This window comes from Cucurbita moschata, unplaced genomic scaffold (assembly GCF_002738365.1).
Source record: "Cucurbita moschata cultivar Rifu unplaced genomic scaffold, Cmos_1.0 Cmo_Scf00028, whole genome shotgun sequence".
In the NCBI taxonomy this organism is placed as follows: domain Eukaryota; kingdom Viridiplantae; phylum Streptophyta; class Magnoliopsida; order Cucurbitales; family Cucurbitaceae; genus Cucurbita; species Cucurbita moschata.
The window spans coordinates 2,859,147-2,871,678 of record NW_019268544.1 but is presented as its reverse complement, the minus strand read 5'-3'; the positions used below and the strand labels follow the sequence as shown (position 1 = coordinate 2,871,678).

Here is a 12,532-nt window from a genome sequence, read left to right as displayed (position 1 = left end):
AAAAAAAAAAAAAAAAAAAAAAAAAAAAAAAAAAAAAAAAAAAAAAAAAAAAAAAAAAAAAAAAAACTCTCTTTATTCCTAAGTGAAATACGAGTGTCTGCATATGAATATCTAATCTAAGTGATTTCAGATGATTACAAAGTTTCTCCTTTCAAATTGTACGATATAATAATGTTGTTTATACTTGATGCTACAAAAATCGTAGTGAGCTTGTGTATAGAGTCCCGCTCATAGTTGTTGCACTCTCCTAACAGGAGAAGATCTATTAGCCATTGCAGCAGACCAACCATTTCGCTTTCCGGCCACATTCACATTTGTTGTTAGAGCATTTTCAGGTAATTTACAATAAATATGAAGGAACTGTTGCAAAATCGTATAATGACATTAAACGCTGAAAAACAAACTATTCCTGCAGTATTAGATGGCATTGGGAAAGGCCTCGACCCACGATTTGATATTACTGAAATTGCCAAGCCGTGAGTTTTGTCAGGGCTTACAATATTTTAAACTCCTCTAATCTTGACATTTTAGGATGTGAAAGTTTTTCTGCTTATCTTACATGGCGTTATGCTCATCATTTAGATATGCTCTGGAATTATTGAAATTTCGGGAAGCTGGAGTTGAGGTTGCCGTGAAGGTAAACATGATTGTCCTTTTCCACTTCGTCGTATTTCACATAATTTTCTTATTGCGAGCTTGATTTTCAATCCTACAAACGTTCAGGACTTCAGAAAGAGATGGGATAGGCAGTCTCGTGCATTCTATAACTTATTTAGACAGGCCGAAAGAGTTGAAAAACTTGCTGAAGTTATCCAAAGACTGGTAATGACGACAAACCTTCCCTGAAATCAATGGGCATGTCAGACCTTAGATGTAACTTTCATATTGGACCTGAATTTTATTTAATCAACAGGAGCAAGGTGATCTCAAGCTTAGAGTTCGGGCTTTGGAATCTGAAAGAGCATTCCAACGTGTTGCAACAGTTCAGAAGACGCTAGGAAATGTGAGTTTTTCAGTTGTTTCACATGCTTGCCTGGTGGGCTTGTTTGCATGTTAACATATTTCGACCACATTATCAGTTGGGATCCATAGAGATCTTATTGACCTCCCATCCTTCTACGTATGAAGGTTGGGAGGTCTACCAAGATCCAAATAGATTTTTTGTTGTAAAAGTTATAGACGAAAATTTGTACAACTTTCTGCATATGTTGGAAAGATTATATTCTGGCAAGTTCAATATCCCACCTTTTGACCATTAACAGGCAATAGCTGCTGGAAGCCTAATCAACCTTGCAACAATATTATATATCAATTCTATTCGGGTAAGAGGTGCTCTTGTTTTCTCTGAACTTGCTGCCATCTGTATTGCCTTATGATTATTGAATAGTTGCTATACTTTTTTCAGATGCCTGCCACTATTGCCTACATATGTTGTGCCTTTTTTGGGTTCCAAGTCCTCATCGGTCTTATCAAAGTCAAAAGAATAGATGAGCGGGAGAAGTTGATAACAGGAACCGCGTGAAAAAATAGGTAAGTAATTCCTTACCGCCTCCCCTCTTCCTGCCCTCTCGTGACATGGCATTGCCCTCGCAAGTGGATACAATTCCTTGAAAATATATGTTGAATTTAAGTGATCCCGAACATCACGACCTTCCAAATGGACATGTTTCAGGTTTCAGAGTTATGAATCACCACAGCAAATGAATCTGCTTACAATTCTCATCACATAGTTGTTTGAAAGCACTGGTTTGTAGCCTGAGGTATACATCATCTAAAGATTATATTAGATGATTTGGGTTGGAAACGTGAGAACTTCTTCCGAGTTTACTGAAATCATATGATACGAATTGATTTTCTCCATATGGTTGGTTAACCAGCTCTGTTTTCTGAGTATTTTGAGCTTGCCTCATAAGCACTCCACAGGTGTGTCATCGAGTCTGGCAGCAGTTATAGTTTAAACAATTAGTCGGTGAAAATATGGAATAATGTATGCACCGTTTTTATTAGATATTGGAAAATGTTAATGTATTATGCAGAATGCTGCAACATAGAATTATTTTCCTCCCCTCGTTTATGTATATAATATGTAGATGCAATAGATAACTTAATTCTAAATCCCATTTCTGGGTTCATGTTTTTTTTGCTTGTTTCATTCTCTCATCCATCTTTCGCGCCAGAATCAAGTGGACTGCAAAAAAGTACCACTAAGATTGAAACTTCAGTTTTCGTTATGAACTACAGTTACTTAGAAAAGGTATATACTCGACTCATTAGAAGAGTTTCTTTTACACTGTAATTATTCTCATTTGAGTAGATATTTTAGACAGCATGAATTATGGAACTTTGCACAATCGAAGAGAGTTGTTGGCTGAAGACAGCCTTCATGTTTGGAACATTTTATTTTATCCCATCCTCCTTCGCACTTAACATCTACCATTTTCACACCAATACCTTCCCTTTATTTTGCAAATACAAAGGCACTATTTACCATGCAGCCAGAAACGTCATCTTCAGAGGAGTTGCAGTTTCCACAAAGGAAAGAAGTTTGAAGCTTTAAACTGCTTGTGAATTGCTGCTGCTACTTGACAAATGAGGTATGGACACAGGTTATGATTCTCTTATTATCTCTGCCACTGAAGTAAGAAATTTAGATTGCATGGAGTTTGCATAAACTAAGGAATAGATTGAGTGTAGACATAGTCTTCATGTTCAAAAACACTCTCTTTTCTGCCTCCCCCCATTTTGCATTCATCACTAACATCTTGACACTTGGATCTTCCCTGTGTTTGCCCCTAATGTAAGAACCATCATTTAATACAGTATGAACTCAGAGAAATAGAGAAACAGAGAGACAGAAAGAGAGGCTTACCAAATGGAAGGATTTAATGGAACCCACCACTAGTTCATTGGATTTTGCACGTCCATGCCCAACCAGAGCAAAGCAGAAGAAGAAAATCAGAAAGATAGCAAATCTTAGGGATCTCATTGAGTGGAGAAAGTTTTGCTGTCAAACTAGGAGTAAGTAGCGTTTTATAAGATGAAGAAGCTTCAGATCATGGGATTCAGAAACTAGACAGGCACCGACAGGACAAGATCTTGAAAGCTTCTTCAGACAAAAATATTATACTGGTACAACTAATTTCTAATCTTTTTGATAGATGTGCTTTTGTGAAATTGAGCTTGCTTTTGACCTGTCGCCTGATTCCTTGGCAGCGAAGCTCGACCCTCAAGGAAATGGGTTGGCTTTCTTGGTGCCTCTCTCGAATGCATCCATAAACAAAATGAAGGGAGCTGAGGTGCGTGGAAAGTTGCTATTAATTTGGTTTTATCTTCAAGATTCTCCGAGCTGTCACTTCTCTCTTGGTCTGGTTGCTGATCCACGCTCACGTTGCTAGCCACTCACTCGCCCCCCACCGCCAGCTACAGGTTCGACCTTTATTTTGTTAATTATTTTGCAAACTTATTGACTAAATACGGAACTCAAATGAATCATCTTAGAGCCTCAGATTATGAAGAGGTAGTAGCTGCTGCTTACTTATACGATGCTATCTTCTGTCAATTAAATCACTTAGTACAGATCTTATGCAGAAAATTAAGAACAATATGACAGAATAATTTGGTCAATAGGAAAGTCACCTAAGATGCCATTTTCTGCCATTGAAATCACGTCGTGCAGATCTTATGTAGAAAATCGTGAACAATACAACCAATTGATTTGGTCAATATATTAGAAGAGTCACAATGTGATTGCATCTTTTTATAATCTCTATCCTTTACAGGGAATCATTTTATGTGTGTGTGCGTGTTAGGTAATGTGCTACCATGGCATTTTTTAAAGGGAAGGAGTCTTAAATCCATACATATAATATTGCAAGTTGTGATATATATAGTATTTAAATAATGGATGGGTTTGTAAAATAAATTGTGAAAAATGTATTTACCTAGACTCCATTAACTACTCTGAACCTTGTTTATATATTCTGACATGACATTGAAATCCCCACTGCTTTAAATTGTTGATGGTTTTGCTTAAAGGCATTTAGTTACACGTTCTTGGAATTCTATTTCACCTTGGATAGAGCTTTTCCAGTTCTCCCAAATTTGGTCGACTTCTTCATTCTTAATAAAAAAAAATTGCCTTTTTGGTAGAGTACAGAAACCTTAATTTTTGCTTGAACTGCCATAAGCCTGTTTGGAAGGAATCAAGCTTATAATATTAATTACACATTGCTTGAGAAACCAGTTTTCTCATAGTTGGCTTGGGCCATACTTCTTGTGGAACCAAAAAATAATACTCTTGGAAATTTCCTATCATTATTTAGAGGGCTGATTTCTTCTTTATCTAATCACCTTTTGCCCTGTTAATATCAAGAGTTGAACTTGTGCATTTGTTGAACGTTCAGGGTAAGCAGGGTTTGGATGAAGGCAAGCTTATGAGAAAAAGAGGTGGGGGCACCTTTTTTACCCTAAAAAAGCCAGAGTTGCCACTCGTAGATCTCTGGTGGATGGCTGTGTGCGTGTTCAAGAGAGAATGTGGCCAGCAATAAGGCCAAAACTGCCAGGTATTCTCCCTGTTCAATTTTCACAAAGGCCAAACTGGAAATGCAAATGTGTTAAATTTTTAGTGTTTTTATATGGTCATTGTTTTTAATTATTGGTATTCTTTTTCAAATATATGTTCAAACGTTTGTAAATTACTAGAAAGTGCTTTTCTGAAAGAAAAAATAATAATTTTTAAGATATATATATTAGTGGAAAAGTCGTATGAGTTAGTTTTAAATACTTTGTTAAGATGGTGAAAATTTTGATGCCAAGTTTGTTGATTAGATGAGTGTATATTTATTATAATTTTTATTTCAATATTGGAATATAACTTATATTTTTATTATAATAATTATTATACTATATATTCAATTTCAACTTTAAATTTTCAATTTAAATTATTTATTTGAGTCATTGATGAAATACTTAAAATTAATCATGAACATATCTTATAAATTAAAGATAATGACAGAGACTTGTGTTTTGGCTTCTTCATTGACTTTAAACCATACAGGACAACTACATTTGTTTGTTTTTAGTATATTTCATTCAATTATAATAATGGAAATTGTTGTCAAAATTGATATATTTGGTTAAGTTTTTGAAATTTGAATTGGTAACTTTTAATTTTTGAAATTTGAAAAATGATTCTAAATGTTAGGTGAGTTAATTGCAAAATTTAAATGGTGGATGGCCTTTACTAATTTTATATTATTTTTTCAGATTGCTTGGATTTTTCTTTTTCTCTTTTCTTTTATCTCTCACTCAACGTCTTCCTCTTCATCTCTCCGATGGGTGTTATTGTCGACAAATATCATCAATCGGTCTTTCGTTTGGAGCCTTACCCTGATTAGATTTGATTTGGGTTTATAAGTGAGAAATACTATCTCTAGAATGAGGCATTTTGGAGAAGCTCAAAGCACAGTCATGAATGTTTATGCTCAAAGTGGACAATATCATATCATTGTAAAGAGTTGTGATTACAATCCATCTCTCTCTATATATATTTGCTTTTGCTCTGCCGTTAACAGCTTCTTCAGCTCCCATTTGTTGGATGAAAGTCCCACATTGACTAATTCAAGAAATGATCATGGGTTTAATAAAAAAAAATACTGTCTCCATTGGTGTGAGGTCTTTTGGGAGAAGCTCAAAGCAAAGTCATAAGAACTCATGCTCAAAGTGAACAATATCATACTATTGTAGAGAGTTGTGTTCATTTAACACCATACACCCAAAAAGGTTTGAAGAAGTTAAGTTAATCATTTAATAGTGATGGACTCAAAACTATAGAATGAGGATTGGGAGTTCATGGGATCTCTAATCGGATGACCCAAAAAGTTGAGGATTGGGAGGCCCACATTGGTTAATTTAGTGGAATATCACGAGTTTATAAGTGAGGAATACTATCTCTATTGGTATGAGACATTTTGGAAAAGTCCAAAGCAAAACCAAAGGAGTCAAAGTGGACAATTTCATACCATTGTGAATAATTGTGATTCCTAACCCCGAAAGGCGATTTGGGGCGGAGAGTTGGCACCGAAGACTCGGATTTTCCATTTGATTGGCTCGTTTCCGGGGGCGATGGAGGAAGAAGAAGCTGAGCCATGGGGAACGGTTGCTGAAACGACGAATCGCCGGTAGTTGGCAACGACGATAATACCCACCGGAGAAAATGAAGAGTTTGGAGAATGGACGGAGAGAGAAAATAAAGAATAAAAGGAATAAAAACAAAAAAGCCATGAAATCTAAGCGATCAATATCAAATTAGTCAAGTCATTAATTTCGATTATAATTAATTTTTCTTTTAAAAATTACTAATGGTGAAATTCATTTCAAACTATTTTCAGAATTAAAAAAATATATATTTTACCTTCTTTTATAAAATAAAATTTCAAGTCTAGAGTTTATTTCACATTAAATGAAAGTAAAAAAAAATGATCATTTTTTTTTAAAACTCAAACTTAAATGTTATAGATTAAATAAATAATTTAATATTAAAATAATCAATAAGTGGAAACTCGAGCACAAATTGATTTATTATAACATATTGTCAACCGAAAGTTAAAAGTTTAATTCTTCTGTCACACCTACGAGTGAACTCTAAAAAAATGTCCAAACATAAAAGTTTCAAAAATTAGGAACAAAAAAAAAAAAAAAAAACCGAAATGCCCTCTAAAAAAGTTTAAGAACCAAACATATTTTCATAATAATATAATACCATTTACCAAGCGAACCGATCATAATTAAGACATTAGTAATTTTTCAACATTTTGGAAGGGGGATGATTCAAATTTACAAATTTACATTTCCAAACGGACAAAATTAAATTAATCTATAAATTTTAAATTTGGTGTGTAATAAATATTAGATGGGTGAGATATATGTTAAAAATTAAGACAAAAATGAGAAACAAAATTTATGAAAATAAATCTAGGTCAATTATGGGACATTATTTGTCCAAGAAGTTGGATGTATAAAAAGACATCTAGGTATTAGAAAAAGACGACATCTTGGTCTTTTTCAAAATATTAAAAAAAAAAAAGACGAAAAAAGAAAATAAATGTACAATTTACTTATTTTAGTAAATTTCCAAGAAAGAATTAGAAAAAGCAGAGGAATTTATTTGTTGTAATTGAAAGAAAAATAAAAACACTATTTTTTATAAGTAAGAAAAATATTAGGAAATTTTGCTTAGCTGTTATCCACCTCCATTACGATCAAAACCTCCATGATTATCTGCGGAACTGAAGGATAGAGAAACAGAGAGCAAGAACGAATCCTCTTAACGCCGGCTGATTCCTCCTCCCCTTCACCGGCACTGCCTTCGTCTTCTCAGTTCACCAGCCCTGACATCAACGACCAGTAGAAGAACAAAGAAGAAACAGGAAGCCGCCATCTCTGTTGACCTAAAATCTTCTTTCCTTTACTCTTTCTTGTACTGACGGCGTCAAGTCGGTGTTATTGTGGAGGTGAGAGCATGTGGAGCGACGGAGGAGAGTACCGGCGGGAGGAGAGAACAGAAGAATGGAGATGGATTCGGAGCCGGCGAGTTGTTTTGGAGCATTGTCCTTTTGTTTGACTGTGGTTTTACTTGGCTTTCACATCTGACCAAAACCGCCATTTTTAACGCTTTCTCTTTCTCTCTCTCTCTTCGTTGTTTGGATTCTGATGTACATATACTCCGCTTCTATCTCAACTTTATCTCTCTTCTTTTCTTGACGTTCGGCCTGGTTCTAGGGTTTTGAGTACTCTTCTCTTCTAGTGTGGGCAAAATCCGTCGATGAATTATTAGGGTTTCCCACATTGTCACCAATGAATCTCGATTCTTATTTATACCACGGAGTTCTCTCTGTTTACTTCGTTTATCTCCTTATCGTCTTGGTTTCCGCAGCCTCTGATTCTGAACTCAACTGCCTGCTTGAATTCAAGAAGGGGATTCAGAAAGATCCGCACAACTCGCTTCAGGGGAAGTGGGATTTGGCCTTTGTTTCGAACTCCGATGGTTGTCCTTTGTCCTGGACTGGCGTGTCTTGTGATGAGAACGGTAATGTGTCTGCAATTGTGCTGGACCATCTAGGCTTGGGCGGGGAGTTGAAGTTTCAGACTCTGATTGGGCTTAAGAGCCTTAAGAATTTGAGTCTTTCTGGGAATGATTTCACTGGAAGGCTTGTTCCAGCTCTTGGGACATTATATAGTCTGCAGCATTTGGATCTGTCTTTCAATAGATTTTACGGGCCGATCCCCGCGCGGATCAATGATCTTTACAATCTGAACTATCTTAATTTCTCTGTAAATCACTTCACTGGTGGGTTTCCAGTTGGTACATTAAATCTTAATCAGCTCAAGGTATTGGATTTGCACTCTAATCGACTTTATGGGAACATTGGCCTGTTGGTTTCCCAGCTGCGGAATGTTGAACATGTTGATTTAAGCGACAATGAGTTCTACGGTGGAGTTTCAGTTGGCTCCGGGAACATCTCTAGTCTGGCTAATACTTTGAAGAATTTCAACGTAAGTTTCAATAGATTGAATGGTGGGTTCTTTGACGCTGATTCTCTCATGTTATTTCGAAACTTGGTGCTTTTGGATATGGGTCATAACCAGATTATAGGAGAATTGCCTTCATTTGGGGCCTTGCCTAATCTGCGGATTTTGAGGCTTGGTAATAATCTCTTATCCGGCTTGGTGCCTGGGGAACTGTTAAACAGGTCTTTGCAATTGGAGGAATTGGATCTTAGTGGCAATGCATTTACAGGTAAAGAATCGCTTTGTCTTACTATTTCCCCACTATTTATGGTTCCCTGGAGATTGATTGACTGTTAGATGGTGCATTCAACTTAGATCTCCTATCATGGTTTTTATTTTCCTTTTTGATGTTTTTGGTGATGTTTGGCCTGAAATCAGTAAGTCACATGAACGATGAAGTTGAGTTCATAGATAATCTAATTCAGTTCAACAGGTTTCAAGAAAGGATCATTTAGATTATCTTTCTTACTATATGATGAAGACTCTGTGGCCAATTTTATTGTCTGATATGAATTCGAACTTTGATTTTCTGAACATACACTGTCATCTGTGACTATGTTTGTTACTTTTTCTGAACGCGATTCATTATTTGCCTTGCAGGTTCGATTCTTCACGTCAACTCGTCTACTTTGAAATTTTTGGATCTTTCATCCAACGCTTTATCTGGCGATATATCGATTATGCAGAATTGGGAAGCCAAATTTGAGGTTCTTGATTTAAGTTCAAACAAATTCTCAGGAAGTTTCCCAAACTCAACTTCCTTCTTTGAGGGATTAAAGGTGCTTAATGTCAGAAATAATTTCTTAGTTGGCCCTTTGCCGTTTACATTGGGGAGCTCTCCTAGTATATATGCTGTTGACTTCAGTTTAAATGCTCTTAGCGGTACGATCCCTGCTAGTTTCTTATCATCTGTTACCTTGATCAGCCTTAATCTTTCAGGAAACCGGTTTACGGGTCCCATTCCCCTTCAAGGCTCAAGTGTTAGTGAGTTGTTAGTTAAACCTTCAGACCCGCCAATGGAATATCTTGATCTATCCAATAATTCCTTGACTGGTGGGATTTCAGCTGAGATAGATAAGTTGGTGAGGCTCAAATTGCTAAATCTTGCCAAGAATGAATTATCAGGATCGCTTCCTGATCAATTGAACAGATTGAGTAACTTGGAGTATCTTGATTTATCAAACAACAAATTTACCGGTAAAATCCCGGATATGCTTCCCAATCTACTTGTTTTTAACGTGTCCTACAATGATCTCTCAGGTGACGTTCCAGAGAATTTAAGAAACTTCCCTATCTCATCATTTCGTCCTGGAAATGGTAAGCTTAGCTTACCAGAAGATATAGGTCCTCAGAACACGATTCCAAATAATTTCTCCGAGCCGGGAAGACATCGTACTCCTAAAGCTAACATCCAAATAGCTATTATTCTTGCCTCAGTTGGAGCAGTTGTGATGATTGTTTTTCTTTTACTGGCCTATCATAGAGCACAACTTAAAGATTTCCATGGAAGAAGTATATTTAGCAGCCAAGGTGCTGAGAGGGACATTAAGATAGAACATTTCGGGCCTTCTCTTTTCAAATTTCAACCAAACAATCAGCCTCCACCAACCTCTTCAAGTTTGTCAAATGATCATTTACTAACCTCCACTTCAAGATCATTATCAGGGCAAGCAGAATTCTTATCTGAGATTTCGGAACATGTTTTACCTGGAGGAGCTGCAACAAGTTCATCGATGATTATTCCTAATTTGCTCGATGATCATCCCGTTACTTCTGGGAGAAACTCCTCCCCAGATCCCCCACTATCTTCCTCACACCAGTTTGTCGATGGGCGTGAACAACCTGCGACACTAGATGTGTATTCACCAGATCGATTAGCTGGTGAGTTGTTTTTTCTAGACAATTCACTGCTATTCACTGCTGAGGAATTATCCAGAGCTCCGGCTGAAGTTCTTGGTAGAAGCAGTCATGGAACACTATATAAAGCTACTCTCGATAGTGGACATATGCTCGCTGTTAAGTGGTTACGTGTCGGACTGGTCAAACATAAGAAGGAATTTGCCAAGGAAGTTAAAAAAATTGGATCAATGAGGCATAAAAGCATTGTTCCTTTACGAGCTTATTATTGGGGTCCCAGAGAACAAGAGCGGCTTCTTCTAGTTGACTATATTTTGGGAGATAGCTTAGCCTTACATCTTTACGGTAAGAGTGTTGGAACTTTCTTATCATGTTTGGATTCTTTTTTCCTATATATTTTACTGTTGCTGACTGTATGGAACTGCACTTGACCAGGATAGTTTCTTCTTTCAAATTAAACTGCTGAATTTTAGTGCCCGTCGTCCTGTGTAGTTGATAGTAAACGGTGCAAGATTCGACAAACTACTAATAACGTCTAAACTTATCTTTGAAGGTGTTCCGATCTCTGTGCACCCGAATTTCGTACAGTTTTAATGGGATTTTTTGCATTTATCTTTGAAAGAATGACCGTACAACAATTGAAAATGGCCTGTTTTGGATGCTGTCTCTATGTTCTTATTATACTTGTATCTTGTTTATAATGGGCGCAAGAATGTTTAGCTTGCGCTTGGCAACATGAATTCCTGCCAAGTTTGCAAGGAACTTGTGGAATTTTTTTTTTAATAAACACTAGAATAGCGCGACCCTTCACGTGCTTGTATACGACTTGCAGACATATTTTCACTTGCAATCAGACTCTCTCCAAGACTACTACTGTGTGTTCTAATGATTCATTGTGTTTGTTTCGATTTTGGCAGAAACCACACCTCGAAGGTACTCTCGGCTGTCGTTCAGCCAGAGACTTAAAATTGCAGTGGAAGTCGCTCGCTGTCTGTTATATCTTCATGATAGGGGCCTCCCCCATGGAAACTTAAAGCCAACAAATATAATCTTGGCAGGCCGTGATTTTGATGCCCGGCTCACTGACTATGGCCTTCATCGCTTGATGACACCAGCAGGCATTGCGGAGCAGATACTAAATCTAGGAGCACTTGGATATTGTGCTCCAGAACTGGCTTGTGCGGCAAAACCTGGTCCATCTTTCAAGGCTGACATTTATTCATTTGGGGTGATTTTAATGGAGCTTTTAACCAAAAGAAGTGCAGGCGACATAATATCAGGCCAATCTGGGGCTGTAGATCTCACCGATTGGGTTCGTCTATGCGATCAAGAAGGACGAAGAATGGACTGCATAGACAGAGATATCGTCGTCGGAGAAGAAGAGCCTACGAAAGCCATGGATGAACTGCTGGGTGTGTCCCTCAGGTGCATTCTCCCTGTAAATGAGAGGCCTAACATCAGACAAGTCTTGGATGATTTATGCGCTATATCTGTTTGATCATCTTCCATCATCCACCCACCTCCTCCTCCTCCCCCCCCCCCTTGTGTACATGCGTCTTGGAATTAGTTTTTTCCGCGTTCCTCGACCCAATTGTTTTTGCTTCCTATTTTTTCACTTCGTATTTGTTTCAGCCTCCTGATTTTGGGCTAATTGTCACCATTTTTTTCTCTCCATGAAATTTTCTTGTAAATGGACAAGCCAAGCCAAGCCATCCATTGATTTTTTTCTTTTTCCCTACAAGGTTTCAGTTTGATGATGTTAATTGAAGAAAATGTTGCTCACTTTCAATGTCTGCCTCTTCTCATTTTCATTTCATTTGATCCAACCTTTTTTCGTCTCCATCTCCACTTCCTATTCAATTCTAGGAACTTATAATAACATCCTTATTTCGTAGACGTATTATTCATATTTTAACATACATATGATTTAATAAATAAAATTTAATTATTTGGGAATGCAAATAGCTTCTCACGTTCATTGATATAAGACCTTTTGTAACAAAATTATAAGAAACTTTTTCTGCATTTTATCATTAAAAAATCCATTATGTTATTTTGTTTTTTAATCAAGGATCTCGAGCTTAATAATAAATTAACATAATTAAAT

At 36.8% G+C, this 12,532-nt stretch overlaps 2 protein-coding genes and 1 long non-coding RNA gene across 3 annotated transcripts in view; 2 read left to right on the top strand and 1 right to left on the bottom strand.

Moving 5' to 3' along the window:
- Positions 1–2,136, top strand: part of LOC111463308 (protein ACTIVITY OF BC1 COMPLEX KINASE 8, chloroplastic-like) — an 8,666-nt gene extending 6,530 nt beyond the window's left edge. Inside the window, exons 14-21 of the mRNA XM_023107189.1 lie at positions 255–335; positions 416–476; positions 583–637; positions 724–822; positions 914–1,003; positions 1,263–1,322; positions 1,406–1,530; positions 1,673–2,136. Of these exons, the coding sequence (XP_022962957.1) occupies positions 255–335; positions 416–476; positions 583–637; positions 724–822; positions 914–1,003; positions 1,263–1,322; positions 1,406–1,522 (563 nt within the window). The 3' untranslated portion in view covers positions 1,523–1,530; positions 1,673–2,136. The remainder of the gene's footprint in view (positions 1–254; positions 336–415; positions 477–582; positions 638–723; positions 823–913; positions 1,004–1,262; positions 1,323–1,405; positions 1,531–1,672) is intronic.
- A 148-nt stretch (positions 2,137–2,284) lies between these two features.
- Positions 2,285–3,426, bottom strand: LOC111463310. Its single transcript, XR_002713870.1, has 2 exons — positions 2,870–3,426; positions 2,285–2,792 (listed from the first exon to the last, which is right to left on the bottom strand). It is a non-coding gene; the product is annotated as an uncharacterized LOC111463310 (long non-coding RNA).
- A 3,773-nt stretch (positions 3,427–7,199) lies between these two features.
- On the top strand, positions 7,200–12,214 carry LOC111463328 (probable inactive receptor kinase At5g10020). The gene is made up of 3 exons (XM_023107211.1): positions 7,200–8,797; positions 9,169–10,770; positions 11,343–12,214. The coding sequence occupies exons 1-3, from the start codon at positions 7,855–7,857 to the stop codon at positions 11,921–11,923; spliced, it is 3,126 nt and encodes a 1,041-aa protein (XP_022962979.1). The 5' UTR covers positions 7,200–7,854; the 3' UTR covers positions 11,924–12,214.
- Positions 12,215–12,532: the final 318 nt, after the last annotated feature.